Below are 24,969 nucleotides of genomic sequence, written 5' to 3'. Positions count from 1 at the left end.
ACCAACAACACATAGGCTACAACATACCATAAAACAAATAATACTCCAGCAAAAATGTAAACTATTTAAAAAAACAAAAAAATACATACAAAATGTGTTCTTTTTAATGTAGTCACAATCGAATACTGTATCCCACAATGCAATGCGTCCAGTTTGGACTTCCATATGACAAGTACACTGCACATAGTGCCTTCTTGTCTCATTATTTGGTAAGACGTTTTTAGAATTATTTGGTAAAATTAGAATGGTAATGTTGATGAAATGTTCAGTTTAACCAGAAGTCATCTACAATACAAACCACAGGAGAAAGCAGTACCTCAAGTGCCCTACAGAGGGCGATACACACCGACCACAGGAGAAAGCAGTAAACAAAATTACAGACAACTTAACAAACATACAAAAACTATTCAAAACAATAATCATACTACCAATACTCCATAATATATTTTAAAGTATTGTCAGCCAAAATACACTATCATTCAAAAGTTTGGGGTCAGTCAGAGTTTTTCTTATGTTTTTAAAAGATCTGCTCACCAACGATAGCTATATTTATTTGATCAAATAAACAGTAAAAACAGTGATATTGTAAAAATATTATTGCAATTCAAAACAACTTTTTTCTATTTGAATATATATATGAAAATGTAATTTATTCCTGTGGTCAAAGCGGAATTTTCAGCATCATTACTGCAGTTTTCAGTGTCACGTGATCCTTCAGAAATCAGTCTAATATGCTGATTTGCTGCTCAAGAAACATTTCTGATTATTATTATCATGCTGAAAAATTGTGCCAGAGTAATAACTTTGTTGAAACCAGTGATTTGCATTTATTCTTCACTACATTATTTTTTTTTATCAATTATAATAATTTTTTGTTTAACAACACAAAAAACTTTTAATTAAACTAACTATGAATCAGTTTAATGCGCCTTTGTTTTTTTTTGTTTTTTTTTAAACCTTAATGACCCCAAATGTTTGAACAGTAGTGTACTATTTTTAAACTTAAAATATGTACTGTACAGTAATATACTGTATAGAAGGCAGTACTCTAGTACTCTATTCCACACACAGCCAACAAATCAAGGCAGACGTGCAACAAAAATAATATAACACACATGTTGAGGTATGAATTTTTATGTGAATAAACCCATACTCACTGAAAACCAAACACTAACACACACACACACACACACACACACACACACACACACACACACACACACACACACATAGTGTGAAAACACAGCTCAGCTCACGTCAGTCAAATCCAAAACAATCATTAGTACCTTTCAAAAGCATTGACCGTCCAAATGCATCTGAACACATTTTTCCTGCAGTAAATGATGTGTGAGAAACCTACAGTTGCATTCGTCGGGCAACACCAGCGTTCATGAACCTTTTCTGTATCACGTTTGACACATCCAGCAGCATTATATACAATTACAGGCTTTGTATTGAATTGCTTTGCACAGATTAGATCGAGAACTCCTGTATCAGACTCCTGCGAAGTGTGACGTAGATGTCTGTCTGCAAAAATACTCCCGGGCTTTTTGTCTGCACAATAATGACTCTTCATTTCAGGTGGCACTTGAGTTGAAACATGAGACTTTGCTTTGGCCTTTCAGGCCACTTGAAGATTCACCTGGTTCCAGGTGAAAGGTCACATGAAGGAATCTCCCGGCCCAGAGCGGCTCCGTCCAGGTGTTGAAGCATTTCTGTTTCCTGTATTGTTTTCTCTCTGTCCTGATACGGTTGATCTGCCCATCACAGGGAACGAGTCCTGGTGGCCATCTTGAAAGCGTCTGTGCCACGAGGACAGCGCCTCATTTCGAGAGTGAAGTTGTAGGGGTTTCTTTAGGGTATTTGAATAAAGGCCTCACATTGTTGCAAAACACAAAATCAAATCCCAGTACTTGAGCAAAGGATCGATCCTGTCGCCAAAAAGCCTGACTCTGTAATGAAAAAGAGTTGAAATCATTTATGAGGAAACAGTACTGGCGACGGCGCCGTCACAAATCAACGCAGCTGACAGTTCTATCAAAACAGCCGCTTTCATCTTTATCTTTTCCTGTGGGTTGAGACATTAACTGATTCCGATGTCATAAACTGTCTCCACTGAGTAATTAAGTGACTAATTAATCAGGTTGGCCGGTTAATACCATGTGACGGTGGAATTATGGGATAGGGATTGCTAGTAAATTTCAGAAAAAAACAGCAAGCAACACATTGAACACTGTGTTTTATGATTTTGAAAAATCATTGTAAACGTGAGAGAAGTGTGACTGTTAGCTGGGGCAAACAGCCATGAGAGCTGCTTTCATTGGAGGGGAATCCCTGGTGCAGTGTCGTACCTCCGCTCTGCTGTGTTCAGAAGGATGCCAGGGGTTTGTTTACATGTAGTGCCACTGACTCTCCAGCCCCATATTCACTCCCCCAAGACCACCCAGAGCCGCTGAGAGACAGACACAGATACATAAAATGCATAACACAAATGCATGAAATGCATTTCTCAGCTAATAATAAATCAACAAACAACATAGACCAACAGCCTTGACAACGGATCCGACCAACAGCCTTGACAACGGATCTTTCGCATTTTATTTTCAAATGTTTTTGGTGAATTTTGAATAAATACTGTGTAAAGAAAGTTTTCATTTAGGAATTGTGCATACTTATCTAATTATTATTGATAACAATATTTGAATTATATATATATATATATATATATACAATGGATTTATATATATATATATATATATATATCCATATATATATATATATAAATTTGTTATATGTATCTTCTGTAAATTATAATAAAAATGTATGATATTCATTTTTTTTTGCTCAAAAAATAAAATGAAATGAAAAATAAATAAATAGATCAAACAGGACACATTATAATGTACAATAAATAAATAAAAAATTAAGGCTGTATAAAAATGTTATCTTTGTTCTGATGCTTGATTCTTTGAAAAATATAAAATTCAAGAGAACAACATTAATTTGAAACGGAAATCATTTAACATTATAAATGTCTGTCCTGACACTTTTCAATTTAATGCATCACTGCTGAATAAAAGTGTTAGTTTTTTATGTTACAGTAATGAGAACCGAGAGGTAAAGTGTGCTTAAATGTCCTACGTCAAACTGTTGACTTCATTTTTTTAGGCAAAATATAATTTCTTATAAATTGATTTAGTTTTTGGGGTGAATCATCCTTTTCAGGAGCATTTTATAAATCAAGCAGTGCTTTGCTGACTTCATTTCAGGCTGGATGCACATTTTGTCCCTCAAACATCTGAACATTCAGACAGAGGCTTGATGTACCTGATGGTCTGATGCCCATGTGTGACTGCCCGTCCATTACAAAACCACCCACTGGCTGACCATCAGGAGTGTACGGGCCACCGTGACCTACTGCACACACACACACATACATGCATTACACACATACTGTATATTACACAAAAGACAGTTAAGAAGGTCAGACATCACTACGCTAGCCGCTTCCCAGAGGAAATATGTAAACAGATGCGATGCTAAAAACACACGCTTTCCAGTTCACCCAGACCATTTACTGAAACCAAGCTACAAAAATGGGTCAGAAAAGTTTGAAACAATAATTTCATAAGCATCTGTTTGGATAAATGTCTTTGAGGTCCATTGCAAGCAGCAAGCCTTAATCCTCACCAGACCAACATGCATCACACTTCATCCTGAGGAGAGTGTGCGTGTATGTACCTACTTAACCATATTTTGGGGACAAATTTGTACCCAAAAGTGAGCAAAACTAGACAAAATTGGCAAAAACCTCAATTTGGGGTCATCCTTATTTGTAAAACTGGTATAAAAATTAAGTTTTTTTGAAATTGTAATAATGCAGAAAGTTTTCTGTCAGGGGTAGGGGTTGGTTTAGGTTAAAAAGTGTATAACCATCTGTATATAAAAACAACAGAAGTCTATGTGATGTCCCCATCTAGATAGCTAAGTAAACGTGGGTGTGCGTGTGTGTGTGTGTGTGTGTGTGTGTGTGTGTGTGTGTGTGTACATCTGTGTGCCTGTGTGTGGAGAGAGAGGGGGGGGGGGGAGGGGGGGAGGAGTGTGTGTGTGTGTGTGTGTGTGTGTGTGTGTGTGTGTGTGTGTGTGTGTGTGTGTGTGTGTGTGTATGTGTGTGTTCATCCTGAAATACATTTTAAGGGCAGTTAATGCATGCGCATGTTCTTGAGTTTAAAAATAGCACAACACAATTGAACAGAAAGCATGTTTGGAGGTATACGTTTAGTCCATTGTCTTCATTTTCTGCATGTTTGGAAATTGTTTTAAAACTGCTGAACACTAAAACCTTTACATTTGAGCCATGGTCTTAAAAACGTGATGCTCATGGCACAAAACACTGGGGAAAAAAAAACGTAAAATGCAATGCAACAGCCAAATTCATTCATCTCACAAATATTTGCATAGACCAGTAATTAAAATATAGTGCAGATGGAACGCGAGAGCATATCCTGGATGAACGGCACTTCAGTGTAGATCTGAGAATTGAAACTAAAAAGATCTGGGTCAGTTTACAAGCCACTTGCCTGCGCGGTTGGACTGGTCGATCATCGGTTGGACTATTCTTCTCCTGGCGTTGATAAACCTGATGAAGCAAAGAAAAGAACAGGGGTGAAAACATTAAAAAAAGGCAATAAAAGCACATTTAAGTTTTATTAACGCTGCTGGCTTCTGTCAAAGGCAAACATCATTAAAATTATTGCTCATACTTATGATTATGGATTTGAACAAACCCAGAGTATTAAACTTTGGCGTGCAACTCATCCAGCACTGCTTGTGCTCCAGACATGAATGATTCCTCAAGCCATGCAGCTTATTAAGTCTCAAATGATCAAATTTATGACTTTGCCTGGTGGATAAGAAAATGGACGAAAAAGCCAATAGACTAAAGACCAGAATAACAGAGACGAGAGATACGAAACACCAAGAAAAACCATAAAAACCACACAAACCATCCACAACATGCTATTGGTGGCAAATTTTTAGAACACTATTTTAACACAGAACATAAATTAACACGTTCCACAGAACTTCAATGCTTTCCGCATTTATTCCCATGCTACGCTTGACCTTTGACCCCCCGACTCAATGACCTCACACCCACCCCAGCCACCCACCCATCCCCTCTCTCACCCAAAAAAAAAAACCCCCACCTCACATCCGCCCGCCGACAGCCAACAAACAAACACACAATAAAAAAATGACCGCTCTGCGTCTCCCCAGGTGCTTCGCTCGCATTTTAACCTTCACAAAGGAGGGGAAGTTCTACTTTTAATTCGCAGGAAGTGAATTACACACTCTGTGAGAGGTGTCACCATCTGAAACCCAAGAGTTATGGGTGAGGAGAAGCCTGACTTTACATCAGGCCAACTTTGACCAAATATAAACATTCACAGTATTCCCTTATCGCAAAAAAAAGAGGAATTTAAGGAATAAAGTCTCATTTTCAGAGACTATATTAATTGATATTTGTATTACCACACTAGCAAACATTTTTTATTGTTTTAAGAATAAATCTAACAAAAGTTAATACCCATGTAAAAAAAAAAAAAATCCCAATGAGGTAAGAAAAATCTATTCTTTCCTTCTCAAAAATTTATTCTTTCGAAGGAAAAAGTGAAAAAAAAAAATGTACTTATGAAGTTTTGCTTAGAAAATCAAACTTGAAAAAAATAAAAAAAAGAAAATCATACTGGAAAACAAGAAAAAAATACTGATACTTTTATTCAGCAAGGATGCATTAAATTGATCAAAAGTGAGAGTAAAGACATTTATAATACAAAAAAAAACTTAATTTCAAATATATAACAATTTTTTTTCTATTTATCAACGAATCTTAAAAAAAAACAAAAAGCATCCCACAAACAAAATAAAAAATCTGATTTTACAACAGTAAAAAAATAATCAGAAATGTTTCTTGAGCAGCAAATCAGCATATTAGAATGATTTCTGAAGGATCATGTGACACTGAAGACTGGAGGAATGATGATGAAAATTCTGATTTGATCACAGTAATAAATTATATTATAAATTATAATCAAATAGAAAACAATTATTTTAAATTGTAATTATTCACAATATTACTTTTCTATTACAATATTCTATTCAAATAAATGGCTTGGTCAGCATTAAAGACATTAAAAAATGCATCATCTATTTCCTAAGCGTCGTACTATTCACCTTTTAATGTACTGTATATTATACATTGGAGTCTTAAACACACAAAACTATATTAAAATTTATGGAGATCACATGGAAAAATAAAAATGCCAATTAAAATGTATATTTTATAGGATTTTATAATAAATTGTACATATAATGTTGCACGTCACAGCTTGAGGAGCACAATAAAACCAGAGTAAAACCAGAGAATAAAAAGAAGAGCATCATAAGACGAACAACAATAACAGCAACTACAAAAAACTCTTTGTGAGGTTGTAGAGGGCGAGCATCTCTCTCAGCTCCGCCCGTTAGGTGACCAATCAGAGATAGGAGTCGTATCCCCAGCGGGAACGGGCCTGTCCCACTCTTTAAGGGGGTTAAAAGCTGACCCCTCACTGAACCCCTCTTCTCACCACGAGACCAAGTTTACGAGCTTCATGCCTCTGCCTGTTCACTCCAAACACACACACACATACACACACTCATACACGGACCAACACGCCGCACGCCAAACACATAACAACACTACGCAGCAAGTCAAATATTTGGGGGCCCTTTCTGGTGCACAAGGGAGCAAAGAAACACATAGTACCTTTCCTTCACAATCCAACACAGAACAAACCTGCTGTGCCATATATACACTTATATATTATTACATATACCCCAAAATATGCAATAGTGTTAACATATTTGAAAAAAAGATATACAATTATAATGAATAAATTCTTAAATGTTATCAACAATAATATGAATTAATAATATATTAATAACATTAAATATAAATATAAAAGATAATATAATATAAAAATATGATAATTAGACATAAATATATCTATTTTTATTTATTTTATATATAAAATTATATATATAGATAAATACTCAAATTTGTAAAATATTTATATATTTACTTTAGAAGTTATATATTAATAAAATGCTACAGTATTTTTCTTAAATACAATTCAGAAATTATACATAAAATGTATCTGTTTATATATATGTGTGTGTGTAATTATGAAATTTACTAGCAATTTCAGAGTTGAAATTGTTACAAATTATATATATATGTATATATATATATATACACACACACACACACACACACACACACAGCTAGATATATCGAGTCTATGTGGGTTTTAAATGTTTATAATTGACTATATAAAATGGGGATGAAAAGTAACAACTCGTGAAAATATTATATTTTGCTTTTTAATATTAAATATTTATTTGCGAATTATAATAACTTAATAAAAAAATTAAAAAAAAAACAAAAAAAACAACATTAAATCCATTAAATTCATTATTACCATCACAAATAAAACAAATAAATATGTGTTAAATTTAAATTTATCTTGATGTTTTACATCAACGCTTATCTTTGTTTTAACATTTGTGAAAATCTCAAAGCTTTCTGATAATTTCCAGATTTGAATAAACAATAAATCATTGTAGCCTCAGACATGCAGACCCCACTGTACATTCCTAGGCCTCACAGTTTATATTAATTCACCATATGATATTTGTAGCCTATTAAAGCTAAAACTCAACAACAAATGTTCCTGTCTGGAAACCGTAGACATAAAGTGTTCTTTTAGTCCCACTGTATTGTGAGTTCATTCGGAGGACAGTGTGTGTGTGTCTCCACGTTTAAATAAACCAGTCCAGCTGTTTCCAGTGATAATTTCTGTTTAATTTGACAGCAGCTCGTTTTCGCCCCTCTCGTTCCCTCATCAATTTCTCTGCACGCCAGAGCTGCAGACATACACACAGCACTTTCTGCACTCTTGTTTGTGTTGGGCATTGAAGAGCACTTAATGCATTTTCACTCTGGTGATTAAAATGCTAATTAGTTGTGATTTTGATTATGAGGGCTCTTGAATCTGTGTATCATTCGTTCATTCGTTTTTTGATTTAATATTGAAATAATGTTGTTCTGAAGGCTTATTACTTAATTAACACAAAAATGTCCTGCTCATACTTGCCAATTTTATGGCAGAGAATGGTGATTTTAGTTTTTTTTTGTAATTATTTGTTGTTTTTAAGTGGATGCATATCCATCGTAAAATAATCTTATGCATCTCGTGGCGTATATTCCAAGCATTCTGCAGGTATAATGTGGGTTTGGTGAGAAACAAATCGAAATGGCACGTTATTATAATTTCTGAAAATCTATCTTGTTTTGGAGTGCTGTGTGCGAGACATGTCTTGCCTAAAAAACACGGACAAAACTACGCAAGCTCCAAAAATATGATCCAGAATACATTAAGTAAGGGTTCAGTTGCTGCAAGCATAACCATTGTAAGTGGCAACCACAATGTGTTTTTGTGTGGTGAATGAATGTCTGCCGAGAGCATGAAGCCATAGAAATTCAAGAGACATTTGGAAACCAAACACTCAGACTATAAAAACAAGCCTGTTGAGTTTCTTTAAAGGATATATCTATCTGACTGTCTGTCTCTCTATCTATCTCTATTTGTATTGTAATGGCTTGTATGTACTTTAAAATGCCAGATTGTATCAGTTTTTTTTAAAGAACGAGTGAATAAAAGTTCTCTGATGAACTTAAAAAGGTTCTACTATGACATCATGCTGTAAAATCCTTTCTGATTCTTACTAGAAATAACAACAGACATCACATTTCAGATCACTTGCTCATCCTTGTGTTTAGTTTTGAGTTGATGTTGTGTTAGTTTGATCTGATGAGCACTCACCAGTTGTTGACCTGCAGGATGGTCAGTCCAGTGTCCTGGGACAGCTGCCTCTTCTGATCCTCAGAGGGGTACGGGTGCTGCGGGGCACAAACATTGACAATCACAAAACAAGCATATGTACAACATGTGCATTTTTAACATGTACAATCTAAGGTTGACATGAAATAGTGTTCTCAACCCATTTTACTTCTGTAATGTGACGTTTCTAAGTGAAACAGAAATGTTCCAATTGAAATATTGAGATAAAAAGTAGGATAAAATGTGCATTAAAGTCAAAATAAGGTCAGTTTTGATTTCATGTTGACTTTAAAGCATTTTATGTAAATTTATCAGCGAGTCAAAGGTGTGGCCACAAAAAATGTTCTTAAGATATAATCAATGTATGTTTGAAAATGTAAAAAAAAAAAAAAAAAAATGTTTTATGCATTTGTATTATATATGTATTATGCATTTTTTAAGAATATTAAAATGTTATATTAAATTGTGAATTAATATATAATATATATTTGTAAATGTATAAATTATTTTAATATTTATTAATATTAAGTAATTAAGATTACATTTTAAAATGTATTTTAATACATTTAATACAACAACACAAAGATATATATAAAAAAAAAAAAAAAAAAAAAAAAAAAAAATACTTAAGATGAAATTTAAATATTTCTTAATTTATAATAAACTTGATCACACATTAAGATGAAATTTAATACATAAAATGAAATATATTATTCTATGAATAAATAATTCAGATTTATAAAAGATTTTTTCATTTTAATAAAACCAGTTGATGACCTTAAAATGAATGGTCAATTAAAATGTCAAAATTGGACATATTAAATGCCTCTATATATCTATTCCTATATAGATAAATATTACGGGTGCTGCGAGGCACTACACATAATATAAATTACATTTTAAAATGCAATTTTTTAAATTGTATTAAAAACAGATCATTTAAAAATTTTTTTTCATCAAATTAATGCAGCCTTGGTTAGCATTAGAGACTTCTTTCAAGCACATTTAAAAATCATAATTATTCAAAAAACAGTGTACATGAAACAAAAGAAACAACACACAAATCAATAGGACTTGAAGAATCAGATTCCAGTTGCCATTGTTCCTCTGTTGAACTGTGTTTAGTGTCTGTACAGCCAAACAAATTCATTGTGTATCTTGGCAAATAAATCCATAAACTCTAAAGGAAACCCCATGCGCTAATCGGAGAGCTGCCAGCTGGGATTTAGACACCAAGCCACAAAGTCATTACAAATTGCTATCCTGTAACCAAGGGTGACGGCTCTAGCAACCACCAAAGCCTTTCTCCAAACCCAGAGGATACGCACACAGTGACAGAGGAGGTCTCAACCTGTAATTAGACAACAACTGATCCCGGGTCAGCCATCTAAAGCTCAAGGAGATCTATAAATAAAGAGGCGTGCGTCTTAAACTGATCCTGGAGCAGGGGTTTTACAGCAGCGCCTATAAACACCTCACCCATGAATGACTCTCTCTTAACACCTGTTGCACGCCGAGAGCTCTGGTAACAAATGGTGGGTAACTTTACGAGCGAGCGAGCCATGCTGGCTAGAGGTGTGTGTGTGTGTCCTGTGAAACTCAATGAAGAGTTAAAGGTGTGTGTGGGGTCATTATCCTGTTTACAGAGGCAGTAAAACTGTTAGGGCTCTAATGATCGGTAATTCAGGGTGAACGGTACTTAAAAAGACTCTAAAACACACCCAGCCTCACCCACTGCAGCTGTGTGTTTGTGTGTGTGTGTGTGTGATGGTCTCTGTATTGTACTCAAACACTTTGTCTAGACTTTAGACTAAACTCTACCTAAAACAAAATAAAACAAAACAAAACTAAAAGCAAACAACAACAAAAAATTCACAGACAACAGGAGAGCAAACAATAGTAGAAGCAAATAATAACATGCAAAAATCAGTCATAGTTAATATAATACTTTTGCATATTTTTGGGCATATATTATATACATACATTACTCACATATATATAAAAATATATATATATAATTTAATAAAATTATAATATAATATAAAATTTATGTATAATTGTTTTAATTAAACATAAAAAAATATCATATACATTAATTAAATATATTATTTTTCCCCAAATATGTTAACATTTTTTGCATATTTTGGGGCATATATTGTTCATGGTAGTATTATATATTAAATATATAAATATATCATATATATTAAGTATATAAAGTGATACACTAATATTTAAACCACACATGAAATATTACAATAAAGAAATGAAAAAATATAAAATATAAATATATTTTATTTAAATATAATTAAATTATTAACAAACACAATAAAGAAATGAATCAGTTATTTTTAATAGTAAAATATTAGTACTACAATAAAGAAATGAATCAGTTATTTTTAATAGTAAAATATTTCAACATTTTTCTTTTTTTGCTGTACTTTGGATCAAATAAATGCAGGCTTGGTCAGCAGAAGAGACTTCTTATAAAAGCTTGATAGTGTATATATATTGCTATATTCTAGATTATTAGCCTAATTTATTTAATTTATGTGGTATATAAATACAGCTTTATAGATATTAAATAGCTACTTTTACAAAACATCCACTCCAACAAACAACTAAACAAAATTTCTAGCTTTATAGTATCTTTACTCTAAATTACAAGTAGCTTGTTACTTGGCAAGCTAGTTTTAAAGTAGCTTCTCCGACACTGCATAAAACAGATTTTCATTTTTAAAAAGATGTCTGTGATTATAACCAACATTCCAACTAAGATATTCACTAACTTCACAGTGAAGCGAGGCCTGACTTCAGCGTCCAACGGTTCTCGGTTTCATCTCTGCGTCTCCTCCTCGCCTCCCTCCCCTCTGCGTTTACCAAAAAAGTCTGGCTGTGATGAATCACCTCTCCTTTCTTTCATTCTCCCCAACATTTTTCTTTTCTGCATCCCTTTCTTTTCATGGGCAAGGACGGAAATTCCCTGAAGGTCTAGCAGAGCCTGGTCCCCAGGAGGAGCTGTCAGAGCCGTAATGGATGGTGTTTTGATAACAGCGAGTTCGACCCTGGAGAGACCCCGGGTGGGGGGGGACCCCAGCAGATCCATCCTCACACAACATGCCCGTGCAGTTGGGCTAAATGAGGTCCGTTGCGCCCCTACACCGCCCCCACCGCAGCCCTCCGCTCCTCATTTTTTGGGACTGACGCTAATTACGGCTCCCTCATTACAACCAAATGCTCCGGTGCTTCAAAGGGAAACTACGCCTGTGGAGAAACCGGCTAAAACAGTATAAAAAACATAAAAGAAATAAAAAAAAGACACAAAAACAAAACACAAAATAACAGAAATGCGCTAAATAATCCAAACCCCCTTATCTCAAACATACTTAGTGGCATTAACTGAGACGTAAACGAAAAATGTTCACCCACAGAATGAAAATTATGTCATTTCACAGCCCTCCCTCATATTTACTGAATGAAATCCAATACTTGTTTCTTACTCATTTTGGGGCTGCTGATTCCAAAAATAGTGCCTCATTTTGCTCTTCGATGTCATACTTTCACACAAAATATGTGGAATTTGAAGCATTTTTGCTTTCGACAACCATTTGTAAGGTTGAAAAAGTCCTGTATTATCACTTCATCATCAAAAAAACTGCCATAAAGACATAATTTCTGGAAAAAATAAGTAAATAAATCTCCATTTAGATTTTGCGGGGAAAAAATGGTTTGTGACAAGAAAATGTGTTGATATTTTTATATGCATTTTATATACAAGATTTAAAAACACACACATTCAAAGGTTTGGGATCAGTAATATTTTTTATATTTTAAAAGAAGTTTCTTATGCTCATGTTGTATTCTTATGCTCAGGATGTATTTAGCTATTTGATCAAAAATACAGAATTTTTATTTTTTTTATTTTGTGAAATATTATTGCAATTTAAAATAACAGTTTTCTATTTGAATATATTGTAGAATTTAATGTATTCCTATGATGCAAAGCTGAATTTTCAGCATCATTACTGCAGTCTTTAGTGTCACATGATCCTTCAGAAATCAATCTAATATGCTGATTTATAATCATTGTTGGAAACAGTTGTGCCGCTTAATATTTTTGGGGACCTGTGATACTGTGAAGTTCTTTGAAAAACAAAATGTTAAAAAGAACAGTTTATTCAAAATAGAAATTTTGTGTTACAATAAACACTACTATTCAAACGTTTGGGGTCAGTAAATTATTCTTTATTTTTCAAAAGAAATTAATACTTTTATTCAGCAAGGATGTGTTCAATGGATAAAAATGTTTTTTTTACTACTGGGAACTACTTAGAACTACAAAGAAAATATTTCTATTTTAAAAAGAAAAGTTCTTAGCATTTGAATTTGAAGTTTTTAAAAACTTTTTATTCATCAAAGAATAAAAAAAAAGTATCACAGGTTCAAAAAATATATTAAGCAGCACAACAGTTTCAACAGTAATTTCTGAAGGGTCATGTGACACTGAAGACTGGAGTAATGATGCTGAAAATTCAGCTTTGCATCACAGGAATAGATTAGATTTTAAAGCACGTTAAAATAGGAAACCAATATTAGAAACTGCAATAATATTTCACAAAAATACTGTTTTTTCTGTATTTTTAATCAAATAAATGCAGCCTTGATGAGCATACACCCTTAAAAATAAAGGGTGATTTTGCAGTGATGCCATAGAAGAACCATTTTTGGTTCCCCAAAGAACCTTTCAGTGAACAGTTCTTAAAAGAACCATTTTGAAGAACATTCTAAAAATCTAAAGAACCTTTTTCGACTATGAAGAAAGGTTCCATGAATGTTGTGTGTGTAAGCGTGTAAGAGGATCGTTTGAACCACAGTGTATACATATATACAGCATCAACGAATTAGGCAATATTTGGCCAAATCAAATATTGTGGCAAATCAGCAGAATTTTTTTTTCAAGATACAGATCCAAACCTGCATATTTTTGGGACACAAAACTTAATGCAACTCTTTCTCATGCAGCAATGAACTCTCCAAAAAAAAAAAAAAAAAATGCAGTAAAAGTAGTCGAAATGACTCATATGGGTCTTGAGCAACAGTAAGAACTAAGAAAATAATGACTGGGTGAACTATTCCTTTGGTCTGCGCTGCAGTAGAATTAAAGGGTAATCAGCGAGCGGAGGTCTGCGAAATCACATTTACCACTGACAAACACAAATATGGAGATTGAAAATGATCAGAGCCTGGGAAGAGGCAGGGTGGAAAACATATGAATTAGGTTTTGCATGCGCTTCTCGTGTTTCTAAACTTCAAACAGAAGGATGCAGTAACGTCTGCGATGGCGCTGCATGGTGTTTGTGTGGCTGCTGGAGCTGAATGGATCAGGCAACTGTACGGGAATAAAGGTTGGGGGCGCGTTCTTTTACACCCACGACCTTTGACCCCCTAATGATCTCAGGGAATGTTGTAATGTCATCTATCTGAATGCTAACCACCTTATTTGGCGCCTGAAGGAAAGCCCTCGTGTCTACAACCCACAGTCTGTTTGATTGTTCACCTTCAAATCACTGTGAAGTATGTTTAGGTGTTTGTGCGCTGCTACAAAATATCTGTACAATAATGTTATGTGATTATTGTCGTGTTAATTCATAAGTTGATCATGTATTGGTTTAGGCCTGTACTTGGTTCTCATATAAAATAAATAAAACACAAATACTCAATAAAACTAAATCACACAACAGACCAAATAATCATTTGATACAAAACATGCAAAGTAAAATGGTCTCATTATTTTAACACTCCATATTGAAATAATTATAGATATATCAACACTTCTTGAATTTTATTCACCATCTTGGATAGATTTTTTCCAGCTTGTGCATATGGGACTGACTCCTCTTTGAAGGATATTTATGATTCTGCCAATTTGGCAATAAAGTATCTAATTTTCTTTGCTGTTCAAAGGTTTGGGATTACTTTTGGATTTTTTTTAAATGAAAGACGTCAGTAAAACAGGGGTGAAAAATACAGTAATTTGTGAAATATTATTATAATTTAAAAGAACTATTTTCTACATGAATATTTGTTAAAATGTAATTTATTTCTGTGATGCAAAGCTGAATTTTCAGCATCATTACTCCAGTCTTCAGTGTCACATGATCCTTCAGAAATGTCTTTACTGTCACTTTTAAACAATTTATTGCATCTTTACCAAATGATTTTTTTAAAATGAATATTAATCAATATATATATATAATATATATATATATATATAATATATATATATATAATATATATATATATAAATGGCCAAATCCATATGGCAAAAACTATATATTACCAAATATATATTTTTCAAATATACAAAAAGGCATATATTTGCTAAAATATGTTTTGTAAATATATTTTTACCAATATATGTTTTGATCATTTTTGTATATTTTTTAAAATCTATTTTAGAAATATAAATGTATATATATATATATATATATATATATATATTTAAAAACATTTGAAATTTATATTTTGATAAAAATGAATGCAGTGTGGTTAGCACATGTTTAGCTCATTCCTGTCCTCTCATGACTCCAAACGATAATAAAAACACAAAAGAATAAAAGCAATCTGAAAGCAAAAAAAAAAAAAAAAACTTCTACAATCCTTCCTTCCTTAATGTTGGTTGCTCGGGCAGCCTTGTGTTCTGCTGCTTCACATCTGCTGTCAAGAAGGCAACAAACTACCCACTAATTACCCAATCTAAATCACAGCCTTTATGTGGGACACATATGAGCTAGTGTTTATGAGGCAGTGTGAGCGCCTATTTGTTTGGAAGGAGATTCAACAAGTTTCCGAATAAGCTTGAGGGAGGGGGAGGGGCTCCGAGTTGTGCCCGCCCACTTTACCATGGAAACCGTTATCACACTTTACACATGACAACAGTAAAAAAACCCTGCCTGTGTTTCATCCCAATATATCGTTACACCGGTCATTAGTGCATCTGTGTGTGTGTGTTCACTACTAGCCTCTAGGCAATGTGGGAGCGTCACTGAGCTTGAAATAATGTAGCCGTGCAGGTACAGACAAGCCACATGATCTTCTTATCTAATTCTGTGCATCTGTAAGCTGTTTTATAGGTTTATATATGGGTATCGATGACCTTCAGATTAAGTTTACAAATAAAGAAACTTTAGGTTACATGATAACTAGTAACACACATTCACCCACACTTTCATTAATCTTAACATAACTGAACGTTAATATTTCTGAAAACCATAATTCTGTCATTTACATTTATATTGCATACAGTTTAATGACTTTTGGCTTAAGTTCAGCATATTCTGATTTGGTTTTTACCCTATGATAAAGTAATACACAATGTAAATTAAGATTATATGAGCTTGATTTGTATTATCATTGGGAAAGCAGAGATAAGTTTTACCGTGAGGTGCTGGAACAGCCATGCCCTCATGATGTTGGTTGCCACTTTGGGAAAAATGCCTCTTTTCTTGTTGTTCTTCCTCTCTTTATCAGGGTCTTCCTCCTCTCCTGTGCTTGGAGACGCAACACTGTGATCCAGAAAGTCACCTGGGGAAAAGAAAGCAATTACTGCGCCTTAACAGATGCGAGATAATATTCTTCGTATTTGCATTGGCTGCATTCTTTTTCATTTCTTTGTAATGCTTTTAAAGTGCCCCTATTAGGGTTTTTGAAAATGACCTTTCATGCAGTGTGTAACACAGCTCTAAGTGAATGAAAACATCCTGCAGAGTTTTAAATCTAAAAGTGCACCGTGTATAAAGTTATTGTCTCTCAAAAGAAAGAGTCGACTCTGAATCATTGAAACGAGTCATTTTTGAAACGAATCCCAAGCCATTTCATGTTGACATCAACATGAAACATTAGCATATTGCCCGCCCTCTTGTTGGTCTTTCCGCATTGGTCTGAATGAAAATGCAAATTTATTCTTTGCCACTAGGTGCAGCTTTTGGAGCGATAAAAATAGCGGTTTCCCTGGTAACGCTGTACACAAAGCAGCACTGTGCTCACAAACGCTGCTTTATCAGGCATTACAGGCATGATGAAATGAAAATGAGACCAATCGGACCAATCACCGCAGATTAGCATCACGCAAGGGAGGGGTTTGGAAAAATGAATCGTTTAGCGAATCGTTAGCGAGTCGTTGAGCAAGTAAGGTAAAATTAAATGCATATTATAAGACAATGAAAGTGTTTTTTGACCTTACATGCATGTCAACCTGTTATTGGGGACTCCCAAAACCGAAATATGAACCTTTCATTAGCCATAATATGAGCACTTTAGACCCCATTTAAAAGGGGTTTGAACATTTCAAAAACCTTCTAATACATGCAAAAGCATATTTAGTTTGATGTTTATATTTCACTAATAAAGTACATCACAAGTCCTTTATTCATTTTCATTCATCATAATTTGAGCATGATAACGCTGATTGTTTCTTTCATCACAACAGTATGATCACATTACTTTTTAATTACGCTCTAAATACATCATTACAACTCTAATTATCTGAACTTCTGTTTGATATGGTTTCAACATCACTGTTTTGTTAGCAGTTAGTTTTATTTAAGGGGTCATATCTTGAGGAGCCAAATTCTCCTTTTGTACTATAACAAACAGTAACTGTTTAGAGCTATAAATGTCCTCCCTTGTGAAAATATCCATTTATTAGGAATAATCAGAAAAACACCTTGTTTTAAAGTTGTTACAACTTTCTGATGTCAGACAGAAAAAAAAACTGCACTGTAAAAAGTGTTAACATGCAGCTGTTACCTTAAAGAGCCATTTCTACATGGTTAAAGGTAGTTTTGTTGGTATAAATTAATGTATGTAGGACGATTCGGTGATGTTTGATAATATTTTTGACAATTATCTCATTTTACATGCAAAGAAGGCATTTAGATAAAACCATACTGGCAAAAAAAAAAAAAAAAAAAAAACCACAGTGCTTTAATTTTATGCATTAGAAGGAGGGTACAAAATGTCATGAAAATAAAACTTAAAAAGACATATTACGGTGTTTACAGTAATAACAATCTTAACCATTAATAATATCTAAAAGCATATCATCAAAAAAAACTTTCATACTTACACATCAGAAAGAGGGAACAAAATGTCGTGAAATTGAAATTATAGGTCTTTTTGAAAACGTAAAAAATTCATGGCATGGGCCCTTTAAATGGTCTTAAAATCATACTAGCTCTTTAGTTTTATGCATCAAAAAAGTCATGAAAATTAATTTTTTGTTGTTTTGGGAAACAAAATTGACATAAAAAAGTTAAAAGGTTTGACATGGATCCTTTAATTTTGACCTAAAAGCTTAAAAAAAGTAAAAAAAAAAAAAAAAAAAAAGTCAAGGAAATGTTTGAAATATTAAAAGTCTTAAAAATTAGCAGTCTTAAAAGTATATTGAGGGAGAAAAAACAGCCCTTTATGTTTATGCATCAGAAAGAGGGTACAAAATGTCATTTTTGTGAAAACAAAACTGACACAGAAAGTAAAAAGGTGTGACACATCTCCTTTAAATTTTTCAAAAACTTAAAAAAGACATCAAGCAAATGTTTACAGTATAAAAAACAATCCACTACAAAATACTCTCTTCATCATTATCATCAAACAACTTGGTGTCTGTTGTTTCTCTTTCTCAGGTAGTGAGATATTCTGTCCGAGCCAGACTCACAGCTGCTGCGCTGAGGCACAGCGAACAAAACACACACACACACACACACACACACACACACACACAGATGCGGTGCACAAGGAAGTATGTACTCTGGTTTTTATTGGCCATGGTTGGTGCTCAGAGCAGAGGAGCCCAGAGAAGAGTCTTTATATCCATCATGCACCATTTCCTGTCCAACACACATCCACACATCCACACACACACATGAGCGGCTGCAGTTATTTAGGAGCAGTCCACCGGTGTGTGTACTTGTGTGTTTGTGTGTGTGTGTGTGTCTGAGACCCCCGTGGCGGTGCTAAAGTGTAAATGTATGCTAGAGATGACAAACCTGCAGCAGATCTGTTTCACTTGGCACACAGCAAGACCTTCACAAACACTCGCGTGTGTATCTGTACCGTAGCGTGTGAGTGTGTTACCGTGCTCGCTGCTGTTGTCTCCATTGTGTGAGCCGGGCCGTCTGCCGCAGGCCGCAGGAGCTTCAGAAGAATGAACAGATGCAGCGTCGTCCTCCCTCCAGAACGCCTAGAGAGAGACAGACAGGTAGACAGAGTAATAAGCTGCGTTCAGCATAATATACGATTAGTTAAGTACAGCATAGCAGTGCATACCAGAGGCGTGCTGTAAGGAGTAATACAGAACACATGCTGCAAGAGCAAACAGTTGAAAAGCGCTACAGACTGCTGTATATAAACACACGTGCGCGTACACGCACAAACATCTGCGCAGAAATTATAAGACAAACAAACGCACTCACATACACGCACAGGATATTTTGAAAACCCATCTTGTTGGCTTTAACCGACCGAATGAAGCGGATGGATACGGGCCCGGATACTGATTGGTCAATTGAGCATTCGAACTGTGCTAAAATATATAATATAATAACAGCTATGACGTGAAACACCTGTGCATCTAGCCAGTGTGTATATCACACATACTGTAGAGACCAACTATGAACGTTACATGTCAGTGACAACTAAATATTTTTATTATGTTGTAAAGATGCAATCTGATCAGTGTGTTGCATTTAACTGACACTAAACCTAGAGAGAAATGTCTTAACCATGGGTTGGCAACCATTCGCAAACAAGCGATAAGAGCAAGACAGATTAATATTAGAAGAGACCACATACAAATTTAACATTTAAAACTACAGTCAGTATTTCTTATAGTGGCATTATTCAATAGATTCAATGTTTATATATTTATACACACGCACACACACACACACACACACACACACACACACACATATAATGAATTATATATTTTAATATTATATACTTTTTATGTAGTCAGTCATTTAAATTTTTGAAAAATATCCTTGTCCTATAATAGTCTTGACTAGCCTACATATGAGAGAGAGAGCAAATAGATGTAATTTTTTATGCTAATATATGTATTTTATAGTTATATTTATATTTTAAAGTAATATTTATCTTTTATGAAGAACAACTCAGGATTTAGGTTATAATCTGCCTTCATTCGTATCATATGGTTTATTCACTTGTTAACAAAATGCTATTACAAAAACATGATGACATTAGTATGATATTTTAGTTTGGATAATGTCATTTTACAAAACCAAACCTAACTTAAGGGGGGTTGAACTAGTGTTTGAAACTAACGATCAAAAGCACTGCTATAGATACATTTCTTGTGTGACTAACCTTATACTTCCCCGTGTGACAACTTGCCCCAGGCTCCCCATATTATATATATATATTATATAAATAATTCATTTAGTTATTTAAAAAATGTTAAAGTAACTTATATCTACATTCCTAATTACATGTTTTATTCAGTTATGAGTTGTTTTGGAAAGCAAATGCTTCAAAATTGAGACAAACTAAAGTAAGTGGTCTACTTTTTGTTATCCAGTGCCAATTGTGCACAGAATAGCAACAAAGTTTGGTCTTCTCATAATAATACTTTTTATAAACAAGGAGATGTTCAGCATCTCTGCACAATAAGGAGACAATATCTTGCGACACGCTTATAATAAATCAAGATTTTCAACCAGACAAACACAATCCCTAACGTTCCAAAACCACATCATTAAGAGAAATGCACTGTGAGTTATCATCACATGACAAAAAACTCACAGAGAACAACAAACATATGTGCAAACAATGCAGTAAACAGAAAAACAAAGCTTCAGTGATTTGCACTAGGTATTAAAGACACACACAACACACTTGGCAGTGTTAATGGATTATTTACACATCATTAACACTTCCCAAGTTTGCTGCATATATATATATATATATATATATATATATATATATATATATAAAATTAAATAACAACATATATTTATTGTTTTTTTATAAAGTAGGCACTTCAAATCCTTGATCTTTAGTGACCATAGTTCAGGTGTTGCTGCAGTTTGACACCAACAGTTAGGAAGACTGTTATCTAAAACATTTTGTTTACACTTCTCCCCATGCATGATCCAAATATAATTAGAAATTTGGGAGTTATGAATAACCTGCTTTATAAAATCAAACATGTCTTTTTACTCTCTATAAAAAGGTTAGGTAACATGAATGGTTTGTTCATGTTACTGTGTCAGTATTCAAATGGGCAACATATAATCTGAATTATCATATGATCTGTAATCATTTTGTGGGGTTTAATCACGCATAACACTGTAATGTGAAGAGTTACGTTTCATTTAACCTCAAAAGAGCAAAAATGATTCATTATAAAATGACAGAAGATTGATTATCTGCTGTTATTTAATATAGACCAGGGGGACAAATAGTCTGTGGCCGTATTGTATCACATGAAACAGGAGTTTCAGGCCTCCCCACAAAAACAAACTCTCCGGATAGTGTTTCAAGTTTGCTTTGTTACTGTATTCAAATGGCTGACAAATGTATTCAACATCGAAATTAACTAAATTAAAAATATATTCATGTATTATGGAAAGAGTATATTTTAGGTGCCTCAAGGTTTGCTGCTGTTTTATTGTTTTGTTTTTTAAGTTAAAATTTTATAATTTTTAAATGCACAAATATTCCAAATAATTTATCATAAAGTCTGCATGCATGATAAATATATAGACAAATTACAAATAGGTTTCACGTCAGCTGTCCCTTTGCTGGGAATATAAAAAAATAAAACGTTTTCACACCACAGACATCATGATCATATTTTATATATAATTATATTTTATATTATTTCAATAATATAATTATTAGACTTATTTCACATTTTAATATAATTTAATAGAACATAATAATAGAATTATTTCACATTTATGTCCTATGTTAGCTTCTACTAAACTTTTAATATAACAAGTAATTTAACTTTTTCTTGAAAAAGCTCTAGTGGCTTCCTGGCACTGTACAAAGCAAGAATATACAGCACTGCCTTTTCAAAAGCAAACAAAAGCAGACAGATTTGAGCTGAAGACTTGCCGGGTCTGTCCCGCCTGGAGTGCGTGTAAACTCTTCGCCGTCAGATCTGGATCCCCCCTCTTTATCATCCACCATCAGATCAGTGGGCATCTTCCCCTTCAGACAGCTGATGTAGCGGTGACAGAAATTGTCACACAGCTCATGCACCTACGACAAGAACAGACATGTATCATCAATGATCGGCCAATATGTTATCTACTCAAACACTACCATATCAAACCCAAAAAAATAAAAATAACAAACCACTAAGTGAAAGCCCAACCTTCTCTAACTCGAGCAGATGAAATCGTAACACTTGTATGGCTTGAATCATCTAAAACAAAACGACACATCACATCACAAAAATGTTTTGTGATTATTGTTTCACTTTATCCGGCAATAAAAAAGAAATTGTAAAATGTAAAAACTACTATAAATTGATTTTAAACCACAGGGCAACCTACCAAATTATCCAAGTCTGGATTCGACGAGAAGAAAGGTTTTTCAGCCCTTATCTGAAATTAAAAATAGCGATCGTATCGTTAGCTCGTAATATCGAGGCACAGTTTTCACACAAGATTAAATTGGACTGCGTTGTTGGTTGCTTATATCAGAAGGCCTACTGCTTTTTATTATCGTAATAAAGCGTTGGTAGACCTGACCTGCTTTGAAAATACTGTAATATCTTCGTCAAAGGACTCAGACGAGCAGACGTCGCCAGTCACTCCGCTCTCTCTCGGCGTACAAGTCGCTAATTCACATTTTTCGAAAACTAGTGCAAGCAGAGGAAAGAGAGGGTGCCTGAAAAACAAAACACATTCAGTGGAGTTTATAGTCTATTTGTGGCGAAAATCACGATTTGTCTCAAGCACAGGACATTCAGGCTCGAGGCCCTGTCTTTTTTCTCTCCACAACTTTTTCAATAACAATGATATTAAATATAGGCCTGTATTTTTATGTTTTAAAAAATATTTTTAGGTTTTATGCACCATTTATGGTTGTGACAGGCAAACGAAGTTATTCTGGCACTGCTATCGTTAAAAATGATGTAGAATAAAAGAGGGAAATAAAAGTTCATTTGCAAAAATATGTAGGCTAGTCTATTAAAAAAAAATCATACTGTCTACTTATAAACATTTCCATTAATACCAGTATTTCAGCATAACAAAATAAGCCTAGTCTAACAGAACATCGTAAAATAACAATTTTATTTTTACTTTTAAATTCTACCCTACATCATAACTCATCTTCATACCAGAATACACAGGCCTTTAGGCTATTAATCACATACCCGTAAATGGCGTCTTTATCCCGTTTTAGTGCGTCGTTAACGGGCGAAGGGACACCGGGAGCCGCGGGGTGCGCGTACTGGTGAAGCGGCAGGCCGTGACTCACATGCACCGCCTGCATCGCTCTGGCCGCGTGAGGATCCCCGTACATCGGAGACGGGATCCCGACCGCATCCATTCCGTAATGGACCAGATCCTCGTACTGAGCACATTCAGAATGTGGGAGTTAAACCTCAGAGCGGGACTTTGTTGTACACACATCTTGCAAATGTTGACATAACAACAGCCAAGGGAGCATGAGAAGGGAACAAAGCTCTATTTGTTTAAAAGGTAATAAACTGAGCATCAAAAACTAATTAACGAAATGGGCTACACGTCAGTAGTTTCAACCTTCAAACAAATTAATTAACAGTGGATCAGTTCTAATATTCATGCTCTTTGTGACTTCTAAATGGTCAGCACGTACAAAGGAAAATATGAATGTGTTGCCATTATACCTTAAAATGTTTTGAACACGTTTTTAATTTTTAAACACATGGAAAGTTTAAATTCATATCTTATATAAAATTTAAACGAATGCTAGGCCTATATCTTGAAATTACTGTAATATAAGAGTAACCAACATTCAGCTAAAACGAAATATTTTTATTATCCAATTTCCTTTTTATTTCAACTGAGTTTTCTGGTTTACATGAAATTAAAAATTAATTTAAAACGCAAAATATAACTTAGAATTACAGTGAAGCGATGTTTTAACGGCGTATAAAAATAATTACTGAAATTAGGCCTAGTATCGATGTTTTATAGCATTAAATCGGTCTCGGATAAGTAGGCTATCCAACGAGAGAAATATGAATCATGAACAGGCTGGAAGCATCAAGTTACGCTTTTTGCTGTCAGCTATATATGGACTTAGTTGAGATAATAATTGAAAAAGAATAATAAAAAAATACATATTTGAATTTGAAAAAAATATAAATAAAGAATGTTTTTTAGATGGAAATGAAAAATGGCGTGGCTATGAAAAAAATGCAAAAATAACAATTCATTTTTTGGTGGTTTCACTTGTTGCTGTGTATATTCCTAAACAACTTAGGTGTTTAAACACATACATCGTTCATTCAAGGAATTAAAGGACATCTGACTGTAATTATGTCCATTTTTATCAGCTTCCTAGTAGAATTAGTCTTGACGGCCGCGTTTGAGTGTTTTTGTTGCGTTGGTTTTTACGCACCCGTTGCGCCATGAGGACTCCGTGTCACCGACTCCCTGTTCTCAACGCGTCCGGATCTCAGTGCAGCGAGGCCGCATTCAAAACTCTCCCGAACACCCAGCTCAAGTGCCCCTGATGAACAATAACATCGTAATCCACCCAAATACTCCCGGTCAGCTTTCGCAACAAACGTAACGCTGGCTATCAGTAAGCTAGAAATCCAGTTCTCGACGCGTTCCGAAATAACCAAAGTGCGCTTCGGATGTCTGCTGTATTTTTCTATTGCCAATCGAAGATTTGTAGCCAAAGGGTGAAAAGGCAAACTCCATTCGGGTATTTGATCGCTTAGCTGGTTTATTCTTAATGCAATAACACCTCTATGAGATGTGAGGAGCGTGGAGAG

At 34.3% G+C, this 24,969-nt stretch overlaps 1 protein-coding gene across 2 annotated transcripts; it reads right to left on the bottom strand.

Annotated features, from left to right (window-relative positions):
* Positions 1-1,901: 1,901 nt before the first annotated feature.
* Positions 1,902-24,969, bottom strand: meis1a (Meis homeobox 1 a). Of its 2 annotated transcripts, none has more exons than XM_042762248.1 (13): positions 24,588-24,969; positions 23,356-23,555; positions 22,727-22,865; positions 22,529-22,579; positions 22,348-22,398; positions 22,086-22,232; positions 19,077-19,182; positions 16,381-16,526; positions 8,928-9,004; positions 4,581-4,639; positions 3,328-3,417; positions 2,352-2,452; positions 1,902-1,952 (listed from the first exon to the last, which is right to left on the bottom strand). In XM_042762248.1, exons 1-12 carry the CDS (start codon positions 24,597-24,599, stop codon positions 2,391-2,393), a joined length of 1,140 nt encoding a protein of 379 aa, XP_042618182.1. In that variant the 5' UTR covers positions 24,600-24,969; the 3' UTR covers positions 1,902-1,952; positions 2,352-2,390. The 2 variants fall into 2 exon arrangements, with proteins under 2 accessions (XP_042618182.1, XP_042618192.1); XM_042762258.1 differs by having other exon boundaries at positions 3,328-3,414.

Source organism: Cyprinus carpio, chromosome A1 (assembly GCF_018340385.1).
Source record: "Cyprinus carpio isolate SPL01 chromosome A1, ASM1834038v1, whole genome shotgun sequence".
Lineage (NCBI taxonomy): Eukaryota > Metazoa > Chordata > Actinopteri > Cypriniformes > Cyprinidae > Cyprinus > Cyprinus carpio.
The sequence above is the reverse complement of the archived record's forward strand: the minus strand, read 5'-3'. Positions and strand labels throughout refer to the sequence as shown.